The sequence below is a fragment of the Cheilinus undulatus genome, linkage group 14, assembly GCF_018320785.1.
Source record: "Cheilinus undulatus linkage group 14, ASM1832078v1, whole genome shotgun sequence".
In the NCBI taxonomy this organism is placed as follows: Eukaryota; Metazoa; Chordata; class Actinopteri; order Labriformes; family Labridae; genus Cheilinus; species Cheilinus undulatus.
The window spans coordinates 26,048,504-26,071,151 of record NC_054878.1 but is presented as its reverse complement, the minus strand read 5'-3'; the positions used below and the strand labels follow the sequence as shown (position 1 = coordinate 26,071,151).

At 37.2% G+C, this 22,648-nt stretch overlaps 3 protein-coding genes across 9 annotated transcripts in view; all 3 read left to right on the top strand.

Annotated features, from left to right (window-relative positions):
• The window catches only part of LOC121521535 (nuclear receptor coactivator 7), a 31,175-nt gene extending 21,302 nt beyond the window's left edge, over positions 1–9,873 (top strand). For 5 of the 6 annotated variants that reach the window (XM_041805609.1, XM_041805608.1, XM_041805606.1 and 2 more), the window contains exons 7-17: positions 1,036–1,161; positions 1,477–1,661; positions 2,120–2,274; positions 2,663–3,235; positions 3,326–3,497; positions 5,978–6,125; positions 6,217–6,342; positions 6,438–6,590; positions 7,895–7,990; positions 8,069–8,142; positions 8,212–9,873. In XM_041805609.1, the coding sequence (XP_041661543.1) occupies positions 1,036–1,161; positions 1,477–1,661; positions 2,120–2,274; positions 2,663–3,235; positions 3,326–3,497; positions 5,978–6,125; positions 6,217–6,342; positions 6,438–6,590; positions 7,895–7,990; positions 8,069–8,142; positions 8,212–8,347 (1,944 nt within the window). In that variant the 3' untranslated portion in view covers positions 8,348–9,873. The remainder of the gene's footprint in view (positions 1–1,035; positions 1,162–1,476; positions 1,662–2,119; positions 2,275–2,662; positions 3,236–3,325; positions 3,498–5,977; positions 6,126–6,216; positions 6,343–6,437; positions 6,591–7,894; positions 7,991–8,068; positions 8,143–8,211) is intronic. The other variant, XM_041805610.1, reaches the window with a different exon arrangement.
• Positions 9,874–10,714: 841 nt separating this feature from the next.
• LOC121521584 (histidine triad nucleotide-binding protein 3-like) lies at positions 10,715–15,713 on the top strand. The gene is made up of 5 exons (XM_041805683.1): positions 10,715–10,882; positions 12,395–12,512; positions 12,662–12,731; positions 14,893–15,019; positions 15,112–15,713. Exons 1-5 carry the CDS (start codon positions 10,775–10,777, stop codon positions 15,187–15,189), a joined length of 501 nt encoding a protein of 166 aa, XP_041661617.1. The 5' UTR covers positions 10,715–10,774; the 3' UTR covers positions 15,190–15,713.
• Positions 15,714–17,105: 1,392 nt separating this feature from the next.
• LOC121521654 (histidine triad nucleotide-binding protein 3-like) lies at positions 17,106–22,176 on the top strand. 2 transcript variants are annotated; one of them, XM_041805779.1, is made up of 5 exons: positions 17,106–17,247; positions 17,322–17,439; positions 19,868–19,937; positions 20,039–20,165; positions 20,649–22,176. In XM_041805779.1, the coding sequence occupies exons 1-5, from the start codon at positions 17,161–17,163 to the stop codon at positions 20,694–20,696; spliced, it is 450 nt and encodes a 149-aa protein (XP_041661713.1). In that variant the 5' UTR covers positions 17,106–17,160; the 3' UTR covers positions 20,697–22,176. The 2 variants fall into 2 exon arrangements, with proteins under 2 accessions (XP_041661713.1, XP_041661714.1); XM_041805780.1 differs by having other exon boundaries at positions 20,039–20,169.
• Positions 22,177–22,648: the final 472 nt, after the last annotated feature.

Sequence of the window (22,648 nt, the reverse complement as noted above, 5' to 3'; positions counted from 1 at the left end):
ACCAGCCTTTGTCAGACCTTAGTCTTTTGTTTCAGTCCTCCAGTCGTCTGACCCCAATGCGGTAGCCCCATTAGACATTTTCAAGTTGTTCAGGTTGGTAGAGACATGCTGCTCAGCACTGTCGAAAATAAAGGCATTCTTTATTCTTGAGCTAATTTTATTGTTCCCCTCCACGCCAGGTAAATCTGTTAAACTGTGATTAAAAAAAACACTTTTTTGAGTGTAGCGATTGTACTTTAATGTATGTAGAGATTTTCTGATAATTGCAGCGTAGAGGTCCATTTAGAGCTGTAAAGTACTAATTTTCCTCTGTTCCCATTCATTCTTAATGGCTGTCCCCCACTTCCTTACCCCAAACGGACATGTGATTGCAACAGCATTGCAAGCAGTGGGTGATTGTTGCAGCTTCACTTGTAGTCATGATCATTTTATACTGGTTACATTGGTAGGATTGGTAGGATAAAGCTGATTTTTTAATGAAAAATTGTTAATTAAAGTGTGTGAGGGAGAAAAGCTGTTACATGAGACCTTTTAACCATTTTCTCCCTCATTATGTGAAATTCTTCCATGAAATGATAATTGTGGTTTGTTGTTTAGAAAATGAAGTGTATGGAGTTCAGTTTTTACTGAACAGCGTCCTTAGTTAACACTAAGAAGTAAACAGTAGAGCTGAGCAGCATGTCTCTACTCATCATCCTTTGTTATTGTTTACTGAGAGTCCCCTGGTGGCAAAATTTACTTACTGCGTGCTTAAAGAAACAGGAAATAATCACTTTCACTAGAAAACACTATGAGGCATTTATCTTAGTAAATGCATGACTGAAATGCTGTGAATGCCCTGTGTTTTTCTCCCTGGTTTCAAACCCTGCTACTTTTTTGATGAATTACAGATTCATGTGCATAATCAGATTTTTTAGACATAAATTAATGTTTTTGTCAGTCAAAAGTCTTTTTAAAAGACAAAGACACAGCCACTTTTACCCATTTCCTTTATGAATGCATCACATTCAGCTGTGTGTATTATCTTTTCCTCAGGATGGCATTTCAAACAACACCTCAGCAAACTCCATCAGACGTGAGCTCTCCCCACACTCAGAGGACGAGAGCCCAGCTACTGTTAAATTCATCAAGATGAGCTGCAAATATTTCACAGATGGCATGGTAAGAAGCCAGGAACATATGCTAAAGCTAGAGATTCATTGGTTCTTTAGAGGATTGACTGACTTTTAAATTCTTTGTGTAGACAGGTAACAGCTTTGTCATTCTTTGAAAGATGAAATAGGCAATATTAAGTTGTTTTTGTTTGTTTTTTTTCCAAACGTATAAATAAATATAAACCTTTTATGAAGGTGAAGTTACTAGGTCTTAATAATCTATTTAACTCTTAAAATGTAGGTACCAACATGGTGTTTAGTGTGTTTTTATCTGTATTTAGTGCTCCCTCTCTTCCTCAGCATGTTTGTTTTGTTGTTTCAGGGAGTAGTGGGAGGAGTCCTGATTGTGACCCCGAACAACATCATGTTTGATCCCCACAAGTCCGACCCCCTTGTGATCGAGCATGGCTGTGAGGAGTATGGCCTGATCTGCCCCATGGAGGAGGTGATCTCTGTGGCACTGTACGACGATGTGTCCCGCATGAAACTCAAAGATGCTCTGCCATCGTAAGAACTCCCGGCCGTCTTGCTTAAAGGATTTCCCTTGTTTTCTAACTTCTCGTCTTTCTTCCTCCCCTCTTCTTCCTCTCTCCAGTTCCTACTGCTCTTCTTCTGTTAGCAGTAAAACTGTGTGTACTAAGGTCTTTTTATTTTCAGGACCTCTGCTGCATACTTTTGTTTCATTTATTCATGAAGTGCCTTTTTGTCTGCTGGATCTCATCTATTTCTGAGTCTTGGATTCCTCTTGTTCTAGTTTTCTTTTCTTTTGGCTTCTTGATTGGTCTTTTGTTGATTCTTCTCTTTTAATTCATCTTTACATCATTCACTTTAAGTTGTTTTTTCAGTTTTGTATTTTTGTGGTCATGTATAATTTCTGTTGGTCCTTTTTCTTTGTTCTGTTTTTTTCCCTTTCATTTTCATCCTCGTGTGCGGTGCCGTTTGTGTGGTGCCCGCTGATCCCACAGAGATGTACCCCAGGATTTGTGTCCTGTGTACAGGCCCGGCGAGTGGGAGCAACTGCCATCAGAGCGAGACCTGAACCCTTTCAGTCGTTACGAGGCTGTTGATAAAAAGCGACCAATTGTGTTGGATGACATTGAATCCACCCTCTCTGAAACTGGTAACGTCCTGTCACCTTTCTTGTGGCTATAAACAAATTCTATGCATTGCTGCCATTCTTGGTCAGGTCTCCCTTGAAACAGAGACCGTTGATCTCAATGGGACTTACCTGGCTAAATGAAGGTTAAATAAAATAAAATAAATTCTCTTAGTTATGATATTTTATATTTACTTTACATAATAGAGAAGAAAACACCGTCTGACTTTGGCAGGGGTTTGGGCAGTTTCCTTCATGATTTCCTGTAAGAAACAAATCAAATACTTTTCTTTGATTTTACAGTTGGTCTGGTCTAATGGGAGAGAATCTGGGGCATTTTTAAACAGTTTTAGTGATCTAAAGAGGCACCTCATCTGTTAATAATTACGTCTCTTTTTGTTTCTCTTTCAAGTGAGCACAGAGAGCGAACAGGCAGAGAAATCTCCATCAGACGAAGGCTTCACAGACTTGGAGCCGACTGTTAACGGCAGCACTGAAGACTCTGAGGGGACGTCCTCAAAAACCCCCGTCATTGTTAACACAGACCTGCAGGAACTGGGGCTGAGTCGCCCAGACCAGGGAGAAACTCAGGACAAACCAAGGCTTTGTCAAACTAAAGGGAAGTTAGATGATGAAGAGGATGAGGGCGTAGCTCAAAACAGCTCTGTAGAGGATGGTGAGTTGATACAGTCCTTTTTAGAGACTGAGAATCAGGGTGACCCACTGGAGGTAACTGAAACCAAAGAAAAGACACCTAAAGGGACCGAAGTGCTGCTAAATGGTGCACATGATAAACTAATCTCTGCACCGATGGACCAAAAGAGAATGTCGAGTCTGGGCGAGGCTGCAGAGGTTTGTGAGAGAAGACAAAGCCCAGATGGACCAGCAGAGGGTGCTGAAGTCAGCGAGGAGGAGAGACGCAAGAAAAGCTACGAGGCAGAAGTGAAGTCATGGCTGCTTGAAAGGATGCAGGCTCCAATAGAAGGCAGGAATAATAAATTATGATAAAAGTAGGACTAAAGTTATTGTGCAGTTATTGTGATTGAGTACTGACAACATTCTTCTTTATCTACAGACATGCTTCTGTCATCTGAAGAGAAAAGTAAAAACCCTCCAATGTTCCTCTGCTTTAAAGTGGGAAAGCCAATGAGGAAGTCCTTTGCCTCTGGGATGACTTCAAGTCCCGCCCACTCATTTGGAGGGCGGGGTAAACAGCCAGAGTACTGGTTTGCTGTTCCACAGGAGAGGTAAGATGATAGCTGAGTTTTTATTAACATATGAATACAAACCCTACAATCCCTGAATGTGCATACTTTACACCTTTAGTCCTACAGGTTCACTCTGAGCTCTTGTTTCTCTTCTGTAATTTAAGACAGTGATCTTAAACCACTCCCCCACAGTGTGTAGTTGTTTTTACTGATTATCATCCTTGTTTGGTTTGTTTTAATTGTACATTTTTGCATCTCAGCATAATTGTAAATGAGTGAAATAAAGATTAAAAAGATAAACATTAAGAAACATCCATGTAAAAAAGCTTAACTGAAATGCTGATGCTTCAGTACTTTGAATACTACAAGTTCTTTTAAAGACACCGTTTCCATTACTTTAAGGAATGGATGGAATCTAAAAGGGCAAAGACTTCAAAAAACACACATACCTGGAAAGAAACATTACATCATAATCACAAGCACACTGTTTAAATAGCACAAACACACTGGTGAATTTGATAGCAGCTTTTGGTAAATGGAAAAACAAGTTGAACTGTCTCTCTACACTCAAATGTAAATTAACATTACTACACAATCCTCTGTAGACTGTGTATTGTTATTAAGTAAAAACATTTTAAAAATTCAAACAAAAAAAGAAAGAAAAATGGGAATATTGTGGGAAAAAAATATTTTTTAAGATCTATGCCACATACAAACATATTTTAATGTTTTTGTTGCACTTTAAAACATGGTTGTTGACCTGTAAAATGCCTTTGACCTTTCCCTAAATAAAGATTTTTTAAATGATAGTACCGCAATTAAGGAATCAGCAGGGCATTGGCAACTTTTACATGTCATGTGCTTCAGCAGTCGTTGACCCGCTCTGGTTTTACATGGTCTTCTGCTTAGTTGCTCTTGTGCCGAAATGGCGATAAACGACCAGTGTTATATCACAAATGTACACTGCATGGCTATGTGCTTGATTTTATACACCTGTAACGGGTCTGATTCAGACACCCGAATTCAATCATTTACAGGTGTGGCCAAATAATTTTGTCCACACAGTGTAGATCGATAGATTCTTGGAACGTCCAGTATCCTTTTGTATCAAGAAGATGTTTTTCCCTTGGAAAAAGCATTAAAATGGTTTACTTTCAGGGCCTCCAGAGCAAGCTCTTTGAGGTCTGATAAACTGTCTCAAGTGATGTCATTTAAGGTAAAGTTGTACTGTCTTTATGAATTAACTACGGCTAAAGACAGAGGCTGTCTGAAACCACACACTCATTCCCTACTCCCTATCCACTCTATAATGAGCAGTATAGAGTGGACTCATTTTTAACGCACAAAGGTGATTTTGGACACTACTCTGTTTGCGGACAGCAATGTCATCACCGTCTCACCATTAAAACATTGAGCAACAACGGCTCGTAGATTTTTCATGACAACAGCTGAGGATCGAAATTTGAATTTCACTGAGAACTGACGCTATATGTAATGTATTTTCAGAAAAGATTAAAATAATAGATACAAAATGTTGGGACTTTTGTGGCAAAATAGTCAAGTATTTTTGTATATTTTCACTTACTTTTGCATAAAGATGATGGTTTCATGTCTTTTAATCATCATAGTGGGGAAAAGTCACTTCATTTTGAACCATAAACACTTTCTTACAGATTAAATACTTTTAAAAAATGTACTGATCCTTGTTTCTGTGCTCCTCTTGTTCATCTGTCATTTTTTAAAAGCAGCAACCATGTTGCATGATGGTAAATATTGCTGGGGTAGTGCCCATCGGTTGTTCACTTCTTTTCACAATGCATTGTGGGATAGAATGAGTGGACTTTATCGTGTATAACAATGCTCACTCAGAATTCGGACACCACTACAAAGTGGCATATTTACTATTTGTGCACTATATAGTGAATAGGGAATGATTTCAGACACAGCCAGAGTGCATCTCCACAGCTCTAGATTCACTTCTTAAAAAAAACGTAGAGACACTGCATAGCCAGCAAAGCGTAAAAAACATTAGGAGATTAGGGAGGATTAGAAGATTTTCCTATGCAGTCACTAGTTTTTACAATGTAATGTGAAATTTTTAAGAATATACGCTGTTATTTTTGTGTCTTATTTAGCAGGCTCAAAACCTGACAACAAGAAATTTACACATAAATCGAATTAAACTTGGTCATTTTGTGATGCAGTAGTCATACAAAGCAGACTGAGAGAGCATTCCTCTGAGGATCTCTCATCAGCTAAACACAATGTCAAATTAATGTTACATGAAAAACAACCCAGTCCCTGAGCTGAACTAAACATCATCACAGCCCTCCATGCTTCTCTGTGAACCTCTAAGATTACACAAAATGTACACAGGCATATGAAAATGTGCTTTAAAGTTAAAAAAAATCACCACAAATGTGAGTTTAAAAGACTGTTATCTGTAGCTAGGTAATATAAATGGAGCAGTGTTCAGTAATAGAACATCCATAAACCGTCTGTGATGGTGTGTGTTCCAGGGTGGACCATCTGTATGCGTTTTTTGTCCAGTGGTCTCCAGATGTTTACGGGAAGGAAGCTCGAGAGCAGGGTTTTGTCGTGGTCGAAAAAGATGAGCTGGACATGATTGATAACTTCTTCAGTGACCCTGCATCCTGCAGCTGGGAGGTGAGCTCTATCATAAGACTTTATGCACTGACGATTAAATGTTTGTGTTGTGAATTTATCTTTAATTTTGACTCACTTGTTTCGCTCCTAGATCATCACCATTGATGAGGCAAAGCGCAGGCAGAGTTTTGGCAGCTGTGACGGGGACTTGTCTGTGGATGCTCTGCCCATGCTCAGTGACACGAGCGATCTGCTGCAGGACACACACATCGAAAAGGTGACAATAAGTTGGCTCCTAACCACAAACTGACAGGGAAACAGTTTAAAGCTCCTATCTGTACCTCTCTTAATCTTTTGTGTGTTTTGGTTTAGCTTGCCTGTCGCCTGCCAGCCCGTGTGCAGGGTTATCCATGGAGACTGGCCTACAGCACAGTGAGACACGGGACCAGCCTGAAGACCCTGTACAGAAGCCTGGCAGAGGTGGACAGTCCTGTGCTGCTGGTCATCAAAGACATGGACTACCAGGTAATACTGTATGGAAATCACAAAAGATGGTATAATTGGGCCTAACGCTATCAGTTATTTTGTTTTCACTGCCAAAAGTTGGGAAAGTTACCAAAATAACTAATCTGTGCTGTCCTGATTTTTGGCTTCCTTCTGCTGGGGTACCAAGTATCCGAAAATGTTGGAACTATACACACTGCAGTCTGTGTATTGGTCGAAGATTCTTCACTTCCCATGTGACAGGGATAGTAATGGTGAATGAAGGGGTTACTGGAACCTATTTGATAGCCTTTCTTCCTCATTTTTTCATAAACATAACTTTAAATGAAACATCAAAGTACTATTTAGCAAATAAGCCTTGTGGGCTTGTAGATTGATATGACAACTTAATTCAAGATGACAAGTGACAAGCAAATAATGACGTGTCATTAACAACTGAGCCGGTTCTAAGAGCCTGCTCTTGTCTGTGAACAATGGGAGATGTTTTTCCCATTTATTTGTTGTTAAATAGGCATAAAATAACTAAAATGAAACCAAATGAAAAGACATTTAGGAGCAGAAAGACTGGTTTTTAAAACTGAGCAAAGCCAAATTATTAGGATCTCTTAAAGGGCCACAATTCCCATCACTACAAACAAGTCTGGAGGGATATTTACTGTGAAAAAAGCAAACACAGGATTAGTATTACCAAGGGTAATGCTTTCTAAGCTCCCCCTTAACTTTTCTCTGCCTTTCTGTTTTCTTTGGTGTTCGCCTCTTGTCAAATCTTGGCATCAGGAATAGTTGCATTTTCTTAGTGAGGGCCATGCTGTAAGCTATGTAGGTAGTATCTTCATTGTCACTATCTGGAGCTTGCATGTATAAAGCCTGAGTCTGTTGAAGGAGGTGATGCTGTGACAACCAAGAGTCATGAGGAAGGTTATGTAACTTACCAATAGCACATATAGGCCTAATCTGGGGTCTTTGCACTGAGTGCTTCTCTTTGAAAAAGTTAATAACATCTGATAAAAAGACCTCTTTTTCCAAAGGGTACACAGTCTGATGTAATGGAAAAATTTACCAGTGTGAATTTAATTGTTTCCTTTTTAAGATTTAGGAGCTGCTCTTCATCCCAGCCCAAGACCTTTATCCTTATTTCACTGCTTTGAAGCATTATCCATGTACAATTTAGCCCTACCTTCTCAGAGATACATATCTTTTTTGGCTTTTAATGTGTTTAACAGTGACTATGACTGTGAAAATTGAAAAAGGTATTTTAGCCACAAGCTTAAACTGTTAATCTTGTTTATGAGATTTTTTTCTGAGTTGAATATCATCTATTACAGATATTTGGGGCTTTCTCGACTCATCCATTCAAAGTGAGTGAACACTGCTATGGCACAGGAGAAACTTTCCTCTACAGCTTCTGTCCTGAGATAACGGTTTGTTTGTTTAAAGTTCTTATAAGATCTAAGGATGAGTTTTACCTTATAAATAACCAAATCTGCTGCTTTTTCCAGGTTTACCGCTGGACGGGGGAGAATTCTTACTTTGTTAAGGGAAACACAGATTCTCTGCAGATGGGAGGAGGAGGGTAAGTGAAAGCGAAAGCCTTTTATGTTCGTTTTTGTACTTCTGATTGCTAACATTTCCCCTCCTGCAGTGGTCAGCTGGGTCTGTGGCTGGATGCTGAGCTGTACCGAGGCACCACCACTAAATGCGCCACCTTCAACAACCAGCCACTCTCTGCCCAGCAGGACTTCAACATCCACAGTCTGGAGGTTTGGACCTTTGAATAGCTTCATCTGCTACGGCTACTTCTACACTCACCCTCCACTCCTGAGACGCCCCTGCACAGAGCTAATTACGCACCTCACAGATGCTAACCAAGCTACCCCAACAATGACACGAAACGAAAGCTGACTGAAAACAGAATGGAAAGCCTTCTATGGCCTGTTTTGAAAGAGGGTTTGATCTGCAGGTTGGTTCACCTTTACTGTTTGAGAAAATGCTATTGCTCTCAGTTCATTGGCTGCCTTAGACATCTGACAACGCCTCCAGCTTTCCCAGCATGCAGACTGCCTTACCACCAAAAGCTTATGAGGAGAGAAAGGGGGTAAAGCTGCTGATGTTGCCCCTCAAAAGAGCTGATTTTACATGACTGTGAACGAAGGTGTCCCATATTGCAATAGGTGTTTCGGTGCATATTCATGTTTGGGAATGTACAGGATTATGTGCTGAAGAAGTTAAGGATGGTAGTTTTTATGATGATGAATTTTTAAACTTGAAGGAAGGGGAATTTATAGGGGAGATTTTTGAACCCTCCACCATGAAAATTTCACTGCAGGAAATCTTCTAATTGTTTACAATGGGAGTGTTACACCTCCTCTGAAGGCTATCTTTGTTTTTATTTTCAGTTTTAGATGATCTGAATGAGAATGTCCCATTCCATTTCCTCATTTTTGTAAGATTTACATTCCCCGCGTACAATCCAAAAGATGTTTAAAAGCCAGGAAACATTTGAAATGACCAAAAATTATATATTTTAATTCTTATGTGTTGTGAGTTTGTCATATTTTATAGAATATTTTAGAAGTTTTATTTTTACATTGTTTTTACAAAAATGCTCATTTTTTTATGGTCATGCTTTTATTAAAATGTTATGTTATGTTAAACATTTCTGTTTTGATTGGACCTAACAAGCACTAGAAATAACTGTTGTCAGTATTGAACTCAGATGTCGGCAAATGTATCTCTGAAGATTTCATTTGTGTTTGTAGTTCAGAGTCAGTGAAAGTTAAACATGACATCACTTTGCACTACAGGATTAACAGACTGTCAACGCCGTACAGTGATCTGTGTAATTAAGCAGTTCTTCAATGTAAAATTGTTACTGAATGTCGTTCGATCACCACTACAAGAGGCCGAAAGTTTGCCTCTGTTTCACTTAAAAATGGCAAAAAAGGGATCATTTGTTTTTGCACTTTGGTGTGCCACTAACTAAAGGTTCAGATCTACTAACATGGAAAAGAAATGTTCATTTACGTCCTGTGAATCTGACGCAGGCTTGTAGTGCATGAATGTTCAATACTGCAAATGTATCACACCACAGTTATGAAAGCTGCCATACAAACTATTCACTAATGCCAGTTATCGCTTCATGTGAAAATGAGCTGTGTTGTCTGTAGCTATTCAGTGTTGTAACTGTGAATGCTTCCTGAGTATTATTTCATGTGAATCCAAACTGCTGGTCTGTGATATATCACTAAGGATCTATTTATTGTGTTGTTATTGCAACTACATTTAAGCCTAAATAAATGTTGAATATATACAAGTTTAAAAATGGTTCATGTTTTTTTGTCTGATTTAAATCCTCCTGACATTTTGTGGGAATTTCTGTTTTTTCCTTTTATAAAGTCAGCAAAAACATTTGAATATTTAAAAATTATATGTTATCATCTATGAATGATGTCAATATTTATAAAATCAAAGACAATAATGGTAGTTTTGCCTTTAACTGATGTTCTAGTCCTACAGTGTTTTTTTTTTCTTTTTCTTACATTTGACTGCAATAAGAGAATTTTCATCAAAAGTTAAACACACTGGGAAGTCATTTCAAGAGTTCAAAGGACATGTATTTGTCCCCAACTTGATAATTTTACACCAGATCTTTAGGGGTGTACATATTCCAAAAAGGAGGCTCACAGGTGAAGTTGAAAGAATAAAGATATGTTAGTCATGAGATTGAGCATTGTGACAAATATTAGGGTGATGATAATCTTATTTTTATATCTTATTATATCTTATTATAGCTTATTTTTACTAAAAAATTAGGTATAGTTTTATGTAAATGAGGTCTACTGACCATACCCCCCGTACTCAAGCCAGTTGTGCCCCCCACCTCTGAAATCAAAATTTCGTCCATGGGTGTCTGTGATCCCAAACAAGCTAACGTCATCTTACTACATGCTAAGAAATCGTTTAAATGTTGTGTCCTCTTATCTGAGCCAAGGAATGCCACAGAAAGACGCTAATTTAACCGTATTCTCCTCTTTACAGTTTTCAGTTTGGGTAAGACGGTAAGACCTTCATTATAGCACGGAGTGATCTCTCCTCACCTACATAGACGATCTTTGACGTGTTTCCAACATGTACAAATTTCCCAGCAGATTCGGAAACTACGACGGGGAGTTACGGAAGAGGATCAACATGCTGATAGCTGAAAGATGGCTTGGTACGAACCTCTGTGGTACGAACTAGTGGAAACATATGAAACTTGTATTTTCTGCTTAATTGCCGAGGGTCGAGACGAAGAAGCGAAAGTCATAAAGGAGGTGAGAATTTTTTAATAGCTAAGGATACAGCTGGGAACCGAAAGTTAAGTTAGCTTAAATGTCATTACTATAGGCTGATATAGAGCTGTATTACAGTTTTATGTAGAGCTTTAACTACTGTAAGGAAGGAAAATTTACTAGGGATTGTTACTTTGTTTCCAGCTTTATTTATTGATTTATTTATTTAGATAAATTAAAATATGTATTCTTTTAAACTTGTTTTGTCGGACATCAGATACTGTACTGTAACGCAGACGTCATACTGTTCGTACAAAAAGTGACGTCACATTTACCGGTTAGGACCGGTGTCCTGCCATTTTTTGCTACCCATCAAAAATTGCTACTTTGTGGATCTGCGCATGCGTTGGTATGCGCTCTACGCCATTGCGTCACACCCGGAAGGGCTAGGGTTAGGGTAGTCCATAGGGATAGGTAGCAAAATCTGACAAGGAAGCAAAATATGCCAGAACACCGGACGCAGCCCTGGATTGATTAGTTGTTATTTATGAAACAATACAAATAAAAATAATGTGGTTTATGAATTGAGGAGGATTAGAGACATCGATACAAGAAAAAATAATGCACTTTGAGATTAAAATTGAAATGACGAAATTAAAGTTGAAATGTCGAGTACAGAATCGAAATTTTGAGAATAAAGTTGAAATTCAATCTTAGAAAAAGTTGAAATGATGAGAAAAAAGTCTTCATTCATTAAGACTGTTGGTAGGCCTCTTTAAGGCGCCTGAAGTTGTCAAAATGACCTCAGCAAAATAGGTGGAGCTCCTAACTGCCCATTTCCTGCCATCATGGTATAAAAAGAAGAACCGTTCTTCCAGAGGAAAACCATTTTCATGCAATATAATGCATCATCCCATCTTACAAAAATCCCACTGAGGCCTTGGGTCTATGGGCATAAAGGAAGAAAAAATCATGGTGTGGCACCATCATCCCCGACCTCAACCCTATTGAGAACCTGTGGAGCATCCTTAAAAGGAAGCTCAATGAGGGCAGACACAGTTTACCTTTAACAGCAGCTGTGGTAGGCAATTCAGGCATCCTCAAAGGAAATACAGTCAAAAACTTTACATGGGCTTACAAGTTCAATGGATGAGATAGTTGTTGAGGTGATATCTAAGAAGAGCTCCCATGTTAAAAAGGAACTTGTTCTGTAAAGATGTGTTTTATTGAAATAGCTCTGATTTGAGAAAAATTACCAAAAAAATTACATTTCTCTTTTCAGTCCTTTAAAAACTACTGAGTGTTTTGAAACTCTGTTTTTGCTTAGAATTTTGAACAATACATTTTAAGATATTTTGCAAAAAAATGCCATTGTCATTGGTACTTTTGTCAAATAAAATCCAGACTACAATATAATTGTTGACTAATGAAAAATCCCACTGACTGACAATTATATAGACTTTATAGGAAAAAAATGAACAAAACCACATCTGCATAATAAAGTGGAACATATATTATTTTCAAACTTTCAATCTTTATCCCCTCTTCCATCAGAATAAGGAGCTGGTGTGTTTCCAAGACATTTACCCTGCAGCTCCTCATCATTACCTGGTTATCCCCAAACAGCACATCATCAACTGTCACTATCTCCACAGAGGACACATCGACCTCGGTCAGTTATAAAGAACTAGTACTGATTACTATAAGAATACATGCTGAAAATACTGGTTAATATTGTGATACCTAAGCCTGCCTAAGTGTGTATTTTAGATTGATCTAATCAGGTCTTTACAGAGTGATAATTTTTCATGTCTTACACAGTTAACAACATGGCTGAGATGGGGAAAGCAGTACTCCAAGAGCAAGGAATCACTGATCCAAAGGACTTCAGGTACGTGTCTCAACAGCTGATCTGTTTGTTCACAAATCATCAGATCATCAGAAATCACTTAAATCAGGATTGTTATGGTATCAGATTTATAGATGATCATAGAAATCAAATTTTATTGACAGTTTTTCAACACCATGGCAGCAAAAATAGGAGTCCCAGACATGTAATTATTGGGTCATTTCTTGTTTCAGTTAGTAGGCAAGCTCCACTTTAAGCACTTTTACAAGGCTTGAAACAGATTTACATTAACCAAAACGTTTTTACATTTCATAAAACCAACTGATGTTAGCGAAAAAAAAAAAAAAAACTTTTGCAAATGGCAAAAATAAATAAATAAATAAATAATTTTTACAAAACAAACTCATAAAAAGTCCAATACAAAAGTCTGAAAGTTTTTTTACAAAATTTGAAACTTGGATCCTTCTATTTGTTACACTTCTTTTCCATAAGATACTGTTTGTAAATTTGTTTGGGGGTGGTTGGGGCTTGGTGATTTTGCTTTGGACTTTTTGTACATTTGTTTCATCATTTGTACAAGTGTTTGCTAATGTGAAATTGTTTTATGAAATTTCAAAATGTTTTGTTTTTTTTTGTTAGTTTAAAGCTTTGTAAGAGTGTTTCAGACTTTTTAATTTTGTATTGCACTTCCACCGTACTCTTTGGTTAAGACTTAGCAACTGCAAGAAAATGTGAAATAAGTCCACCACTGCTCCTTAATGTCTTTCAGCACTTAGAAAAAAATCACAAACAGCTCAGTGGACAAGCCAAAAAGCTGTGCCTTATTTTATCAAACATTTACCTTTTTATTGTTCTCTTATTTCTTTTTCAATCCATAACACCTTCCTTTTTCCACAGTGAAGTTAATGTGCAGGTCTGTTCACAAACGAGTCTTTTTACCATTATTTAAGGCACGTTAATCATTTGACAGTCCTACATAGTGCTTAATAATTTAGAGTAAAAAGAAGACATGCCTGGTTGGTCAAAGTTACTTCCTGAAATCATTTCCATTGTTTTCAAAGAGAAGTGTAACTTCCTATCCCTAGTAAAACAGCACATTTATTTTAGAATAACAGATGAAATAAATAAGCAATATCTCATTATCAAGTGGGAACTGAAAGGCAAAAATGATAACTGTTGAAGCTTGCTGTTTACCTTTTTGCCTTTGAGTGAGGCTTATCATTTGCTTTCCTGATATGATAGTAAGGATGTAACTATATCTGACTTAATAAATAAAAAAATATACAAAAGCACTTGGAGAGCGCAGACCTCTGCCATTAGCCCTATCTTCCAATAGTACAGAAGCCTTTAAAAAAATTCCTGGATCCAGACGATGATCCGGATCACTGCCAAAATCTAATCAGTTCTTCTTTATGCCATTTCTGACAATTCCTGAAAATTTCATCAAAATCCGTCCATAACTTTTTGAGTTATGTTGCTAACAAACTAACAAACAAACAAACCCTGCTGATCACATAACCTCCTTGGCGGAGGTAAAAATTGGGCGCTTAAATCAAAGTCACAAAAATATTTGCCTATTGTAGTATTCTGGTTTAACCAACAGAGGGTGCTGCGTGTATTTATTTGAGAAGTGAGAAGTGTTTGGTTTTATTAGGAGCTAAAGCAAGTGCTGGCCAGGACATTCTTGTAGATGAGATTCTTTATCTTAAGGAGTCTATCCTAGTTGAATGATTTTAAATTATTAGTAACTTAACAAAAAAGCATTACTTACGTTTCTAAAGAAAACAAAAAAAGGATAATTTTGCATTTTTATTGTCAAAGAACCAAAATAAAAACGTGTGATTTATTCATAGATTTACTTTAATTGCATATCTTTTTACATTTTTGAAATATGCTAATATCTTTGCAAAGATGTGAAAATTGTGACAAAATAAAAATTGTAGCAAAGTTGTGTTATGAACCCTATATAGTGATGTGTCATTTCATGAGTTGAGGGTATTGTTTCATCCCTACATGACAATGAAATCAAGCTTTACATTTCCCCCTAATAGCGAATAAATAAAATGTTTCCATATATAATGATCCTTTAAATTTTCAACCATACGTTGTAACCTGAGGATTTGTCATTTTCTGAGTTTTTCACTCCTCTGTTGTGCTTTAACTTGTTTGTCAGATTAAAACATTGATGTGTTTTCCTCCACAGGCTGGGGTTCCACCAGCCTCCCTACACGTCAGTCAATCATCTCCATCTCCATGTGCTTGCGCCCTCCAGCCAAATCTCAAAGTCCTTAGAGTATAAGTTTATCCCAGGGACCTATAATTTTTTAACTGTGAGTTCTGTAGACTAAAACATTCCAATTTTGTGATAAATTGTATGACTTTTTTTAATTTTCTATCATACTCATTCTTGTTCACTTTTTAGGTAAGGCATCTTACGAAGCACCTCAAAGATAAAGATCCACCAGTCGATGGTCTAGAAAGCTGCTGCATTTCTACATGAGCAAGTTACACAAACACACAACTGTGGGCATCAGGACAACAGCAGAGGAGTAAAAAACATTAACCAGGATGAGCCACATGAAGATGATGCCGACAGTCAGCACTGGTAGCCTCCCAGTAATGTCCATGTTTCTGCGTTCAGACTCTGATGTCCTTTAAGAGTGAGGGAAGCCCAAGTTTTTAAAATAATAATAATAATGACAGTTACAATAACAATGCTCAAACTGTAAAGACTGTACCAGTCAATGGTGTAAATGAACCAAACAGACTCATGTATTAACAAACAGCCTACAGGCACTGAGCTGGTAGTAAACACATTTAAATAATGTGGATGGATTGTATTTTGTTGGCTTTTTGTATATGAATGTTAGCTCAATAGATACAAAATTATTTATCTTTTCATGGTTGAGAAAATTCCTTTGATGAACTGAACACCATGTTAAATGAATGTTGCACAGGCAAGATTTTGTCAGATATGAAGCAAATGTTAATAATTTTATGAAATATTTAAGAGTAAAATATTTTTTCTGAAGAATGATTCCTGTGCTCTTTTTGCAGTTATGGTAGTGGGCAGAACCACCTGCTTCTGTTTTTATTTACCTTTGTGCACCAGCCCTCCCAGCTGTGATTTATTAATAGTATCAATGCATGTGTGGATCAGTAGCATTGGTGCTAGCGTCCTAGCTAACAGCAACCTCACTTTGGAGCTGAAAAATATGTCTCAAGCTTTTACAGGGTTCTGATGTTGAAATCATTGATTTGTGCCACTTTTTAACCCATCTGCCCATTCCCCCACAATTATATGCCACCTTGTTTGCACAATTTTCAACCATTTGTGCTTTTTTCAACCAATTTTACCACTTGAAAACATTTTTACTAATACTTTCTGCTTATTGTTGCTTCTGTTGACCTGCTTTCACCACTATTACTTCGTTTCCACCCATTTCGACACTTAAAACCTGTTTTTGACACTTGCAACCCCATTCACCATTTTTTTTTAGCAGCTTTCGCCACCTTTAACACATTTTTGCCACTCTCACCCTTTTCTGCTACTTTTGAAATCTGATTTCACCACCTTTTTTCACTCATTCTTGCAAGTTTTAACCCATTTTAATTCCATCTTCAGAGGTTTAAAATTTTAAGAAGGCTACATACTTAGTAATAAATAAAAATAAAATATATTTTTTGCTTTTAAAGGAGTGGGTATTATTCAGGTTATAAAAACATGAGATATGGTTATTGCCACTTTACAATAGATGATAATTTTGCTGAGCTCCACGGCCTCCCAATTTGGCTGGTCCCCTGAAAACTCCCCTTTATCCCCCTTTGGGACGTTCGTGGCTGTGAGCGCTGTTGTTCAACAGTACCTTCATAGACTCCTGCAGTCATCTCAGCTTCAGGACTGATTTGGTGGCCTTTTGGCCCAGTTGAATTGGAGTGTGGATATCTCCTCTGCCATTTTTTCTACTGCTACATGGATTCATGTGAGATGTTGGTTTACTGCATACAGGAAATTCTACAATCGTTGTTACTGTTTTGAAAAGAGGAGAAGAGGAGCACTCACCTGTTATTCAAAGTAGCCCCACCATAACGATAACGCCTACAATTAAAACGAGAGGCCCCAAAGGCCTTAACAAGGCTGCCTTCGAACCACTAACATGTTACATATTGTTATTGAATTTGGCTTCTGGTTGAATTTTTCAGTCCTGGTTATGTCACAATACTTAACCTTTTCATCTTAAGGCACGTTTGTTACCGCGATCATCATCGCCCACTATTAACAGTACCCTGATTTTCTTGGCACGCCATATTTTAAATCTTTACGAATATCAAGCATAAGAAATATATCCGCAGTTTCAGTGAACGCATCATTGTTCTGAGTCGACCAGCTCTGGCATCGGCTGGTTGTCCTGAGCACAGACACGCCCAGACATGATCCGTAAACTTTACCGTAGGATACACATTTTAAAGGATGGGGTCTCAGGACGCTGCAGGGAGCGGAGACTGTCCTTTTTGTGAAATAGCGAAGAACAACACGGACACAGAGATCCTGCTCAGCGTAAGTACAGCCTGTTTGTGAACTAAAACACCATGAGCACTTTCTTCCTCTTCCTCATGTCTGTACCATTACAGGATGATGAACTGCTCTGTTTTCGTGACATTAAGCCCGGTGCCACACATCATTACCTCATTATTCCCAGGACACATATCGACAACTGTAAGACTCTCCAAGCAGACCACATTCCTCTAGGTGAGTTTGTCCTTTTCACTGTTTGATAGAAAGGTATGACTTCTGTTTGTGTTTCAGTGAAGATTGATGAGTCAGCAGCCTGTGAATAAGGAACATGTCAATGAGAGCACTGGAGTCAGACCCATTGTATACTCTTTATAAAATCCCCTGTTTGGACCCCCTCACTCTGATTGGGTCACATCTGTCTGCCCACCCTGTCTTATTTTCTCCATAATAGAATAATTAAAACAGTCACACTTTGTTACTGCTACCCTGTAATCCATTCAGTTTCTTCACTGGGTGAATATGAAGGGTGAAATTAATGAAGATAAAGGCTTAAAGTGGAGGTGATAAAACTCATGTGAACTGATTAATGAGAAAGTGATGAATCATGGGTTGATTTGAATCATTTGCACATATTATAATTTTGATTATATCATAAGTTGTTTTGTTGTTTTTGGAGTTAAGAAGCTTCCAGCTCAGCCAGGTGAAGTAAGCAAGTAAGCCCAGAGACACCTCCTGCCCTGAAGTGACACCTAGTAGTGGTATATTAATTATGAAGCAATTCTGGCTAATGTTGTGGAAAGTAGGGCTGAACAATTTGCAAAAATAATCTAATTGTGATTTTTTTTTCCCAAAATGTTTTGATTTAATATGCGATTATTCTTGGGTTAATATTATGTATTTATTTTTACAAATTCAAGCAATAAATAATTCCATAAATAAGACCATGCAAACAATGAAATTATTTCTGAAGCAACTAATCCATAGCAGCATAATTCTGAATATGGGGGTGCAACAAGGTTTAACCTACAAAGGAGGCGGCTGGGTTGGGGGAGGTAAGGCTGGGTACCAGCTGATTGCAGCTGGGGTATGGCTTTCGTGAAGTAACACTAGCGTTCATCAGTTTTAGACAGATGAGCTGACTATTTTTGCATCGAACACAAAAAGGAGGATTTTTGTAAACCTTTATAAAAGAATTGACACTTGAATGTTTGCATAATGTGCATAAAATCTCTGCCGCTGCGAAAAAACTTATTTATTAAACTGGTATTTTGACACATTTCAAGTTAAAGAAAAATTCAACTTCTGCTATTTGAAAATTGCAGCAGGCCATATTGCGTTTTAATCTAATTAGCAATTAATTGCCCAGCCCTGGTGGAAATATTTGTAACTGTGATATTTCACTCTGACCACCTAATCCTAAAAATCACTACCTAATTATTCAGGAAGGCCTCACTTTTTTTAGTGGGTCAAAATAAAGAAATCACCTGGGACTTATCAGGCAACTTATACAGAAAACTATGATCTTATTTCCTAGAATTAACCTGGTAAAATTCCACCTAATTACCAGAGAATTACCACAATATTACAAGGGTTCAGATGAGTGGAGAATACCACTTAATAACAAGAGAATTGCTACTATATAATGAGGAATTACTTGCTAATTTATACATTGTTACAAGGTTAATACTCCCTTAATATTACTATGTTTGAATTACTAGGTAATTAGGAGCCACTACAGTAAAGTGCTACCAACTTGACTGTTTTCTTGATAGTAATTGTAACACCTTTTTAAAAATAACCAGTGCACTTAATTTTTTTCCTGTATTTGAATAAATATCTCCAATCCGATATAACGTCCTGCAGGCTGGACTATTTTATTAGCAGTATCACTGTAACCAAACACTGATGTATAGGCTGCTGGATTATCTTTATACTTCTATTTTAAACCATTCAGTGTTAGATACATGTACCTATCAATGAGTGCTGCATGTTTACACAAAAAATGCTTATTAGCTACTTTATTTGGCTACTTTATTATACTGCCCCTGCATCATATTACAAAAATATTATAACCACATCTGTGGGTAATTTTTGACATCCTCTGCTAATATCAGTGTTATTCAAATAATAAATACATCTCTACTTTTTGATCTTATATTTGAATTATTGATCTTGTAAGGTCAAATTTTCCTTAAAGCCACATCTTTTAATGATCCTAATGTTATAACGCTTTAATTTTAACTCTTAAAAAAACTTTGACTCTACTGAAAAGTAAATAGAGGTTTTTCTATGAGATCATGATAATGCACTCTTAAGAGGTATGAGGATGTGATTGGAAAGCTTTTTTGATGCATTTCTGAAAACTGAACAGCCTCACAGTAAAAACAAAAATGCTAAAAATATGTCAGTGGGAAACATTCACAGCAGTTAATTACAATTTATGTTTAATGTAATACTGAAAAGCTAATGGGGAAAAACTGTGTCAAACTTTTTTCCACAGTCAGGTTTTAATGCTGGACTTAACATGTAGTGAAGTATCTTTACAGTGTGGTTGTAGTACTTTAACTCAAGCTAAGGGTCTAAAGGGTCTTATAGCTCTAATTATTTTCCTTTATGGATAAATTGATGGGACTACACTGATGCCAGTGTGTTTTCTTACCAGTGGAGAGGATGGTTCAAATGGGATGGCAAGCTCTGGAGAAGAATAAAGTCAATGACACAGATGATGTCAGGTACAGTGAATCATTTTTTCTAATACTTTTCTTCATGAGTTTTTGAATGTTTTTGTTTTTAATCATTTTTTTGCTCAGTTGTTTTTTTCTTTTATTTGTAGGATGGGGTTTCATGTACCTCCATTCTCATCAGTTCCTCATCTTCACCTCCACACACTGGCTCCAGCTAGTAAGATGGATTTCAAGTCCCAGATTCACTACGGGCCAAAGTCTCACTGGTTCATCACAGTGAGTAAGATTTTTATTATTATTATATTTTGTTGTTGTTTTTGCCATTGTTAGCAATATGGTCAATGCTGCAATCAGAAGAACTTGAATTTTGTCATTTCATATTATGAATATTTTAAGCTTTCTATTTGATTTTGTAATGGACTCTTGTTCTTGTTTTTGCCTTATTTTAACACAAACTTGAACCTTTGTCATTTTGAATGAAAAACATACAGCTGCAAAAATATAACTAGTTCAGTAAATAGCAACAAATGGAATATTTTTTATTTTTCTAATTTTCTTAATTAAAATTAATATCTTTATTAAATGATTGCAATTTAAAATCGGGCCCTCTAACAGTGTCACACTTCTGTGCGTTTATGAACGGGTCGTTCTGTCAAAATTTACTTTACGTTTAATTTATATTGACTTTGGACACCTTAACTTGAATGATTTTTGTCACTTTATATTTCCTTTGTTTTTCTGTGTTCATGTGTGTTGCAGGTAGACAAAGTGCTGACTCAGCTGAAAGTTCGGGGCAAGGTTAAATGAAGCCATAAAAGGAGTCTAAAAGGGCAAGAGGGTTTTTTTATGTTAACACTTTTTTACTGTCATTGTGACTTCGTGCAATTTTTTTTCTTTTTTTTAAGATTTATTTTTGGGCTTTTTTGTGCCTTTATTAGATAGAGGAGGACAGTGGATAGAGTCGGAAACAGGGTCAAGAGTGGGGGAGAGACATGCAGTAAAGGGCCTTAGGCCAGATTCGAACCCAAGCCGCCCGCGTACATGGGGAGTGCCTCTAACCACTAGGCCACCTGCTCCCCAACTTAGTGCAATTTTAACTCAGTTTTAAAACACTCTGGCATGTTGGTTTAGAATGATGCGTTTTCTCTCTATGATTTAGTTGTACAGAAAACTAGTAAGGAAATTAGTTTTATGGTTGAAAGTTGTAAAAGTTCAACCTCTGAAGCTGCCTGTTCTCGTCAAATGTCGTGTTCAGACGGACAATCAATGAGGGAAGAATTAGAGCTCTAAAAATAAGCATTATTTATATAAGAAAGCTTGAAATCATACCTCGATGAAGTCTGATTATACTAAATTTAATTGGTATAATGAAGTACAGTTAGGCTATACTTTGCACATGTCTGTTTACTTGTTTTTGATCCCTTTGAAATACTATTGATGCTCTGAAGCATTCAGACAATAATTCTCAACTGGTGTAGCTTCAGGACCAAACACAGTCTTTTTTTTTTTTTTTAAAGATTTATTTTTGGCCTTTTTGCCTTTATTAGATAGGGCAGTGGATAGAGTTGGAAACAGGGAGGAGAGCAGGGAGAGACATGCAGAAAATAGTGCCACGGGCCGGATTTGCGCCTGCGTATATGGCATGCGCCTTAACCACTTGACTACCGGTGCGCTGAAACACAGTCTCTTTAATGACAGATCTAAAACATCTGAATGTTTTCAACCACTCATATTCATTTAATGAAAAAAATGGTTCAGCTTGGACCTTTAATAGAACAGAGCCTATGAAAGAAAAAAATAACACATTTTAATTGATTCCCCTGTGATAACCTGTACATTTTTGGCAATTTTCCAGAGATTCTGAGATATTACCTCAGTATCAAGGAAAACTTAAAAAAAAAATTTTTTATCAGGGACACATTCACAACCAAATTAAACAGCTCTGACCACTTTTCGGTCCCATCCCACCAGTTGAGAAACACTGCACTAAGGTAAAAACTGACTATTAAAAGTGATATATTGTTATATATTATTACAATTAAATAAAAAGGTAAAGTCCTCCTAACAAACTGCTGTGGTTTCTTTTTCAGTCACTACCTCCACTCAAAATCATGTCTAATGATGTAAAAATGAATACCTGCTCTGCTGATTTCAAGGCAGATTTAAACATTGGATTCATATCTTTAACAGACTTGCTCCAAAGTTTGGGAGTGCTTTTCACAGTGATCTGAGCAGACTAGCAGTAGCTAAAGCTAGTAAGTGCATGCTAAACCCACAGTCTGTGTTTCTTTTTATCCTCCTGCCAACAGTCAAAAGGTACTGTAACACACACACACACACACACACACACACATATATATATATATATATATATATATATATATATATATATATATTTTTTTTTTTTTTTTTTTTTTTTTTTTTTTTTTGCATTATTTGTTGTGCTTTTTTGCCGTCATCTGGATAGGATAGCTAAAGAAAGACAGAAACATGGGGAGAGGGGGGCATGCACAAAACAGCACCAAGACAGGGAATTGATCCTTCAGCCAGACTGTATATGGGTGCCTGCTCTACCACCTGAGCTAAACTGGAGTCTTGTATTTTGTTTAATTTTATTCATAATGCTGATGTGCTTAGAGTTTATACAGTGATTAGTCTACTGCTAAAGTGCTCTTAAGCCTACTGGCTTGACTTTGCTCTGCATAGTGACTGTGATTGGTGCAGGCAAGGGAGCAGAGGAACAGCAATGTCTCCTCCTC

What these genes read in the sequence shown, in the direction of transcription:
- LOC121521584 (XM_041805683.1), top strand. Translation starts at nt 10,775, where the DNA reads ATGGCTTGGTACGAACCTCTGTGGTACGAACTAGTGGAAACATATGAA. An exon ending in AAGCGAAAGTCATAAAGGAG is followed by an intron (nt 10,883 to 12,394) that starts GTGAGAATTTTT and finishes CTCTTCCATCAG; the next exon opens with AATAAGGAGCTGGTGTGTTT. An exon ending in GGACCTATAATTTTTTAACT is followed by an intron (nt 15,020 to 15,111) that starts GTGAGTTCTGTA and finishes TTCACTTTTTAG; the next exon opens with GTAAGGCATCTTACGAAGCA.
- LOC121521654 (XM_041805779.1), top strand. Translation starts at nt 17,161, where the DNA reads ATGGGGTCTCAGGACGCTGCAGGGAGCGGAGACTGTCCTTTTTGTGAA. An exon ending in AGCAGACCACATTCCTCTAG is followed by an intron (nt 17,440 to 19,867) that starts GTGAGTTTGTCC and finishes TTTTCTTACCAG; the next exon opens with TGGAGAGGATGGTTCAAATG. An exon ending in AGTCTCACTGGTTCATCACA is followed by an intron (nt 20,166 to 20,648) that starts GTGAGTAAGATT and finishes TGTGTGTTGCAG; the next exon opens with GTAGACAAAGTGCTGACTCA.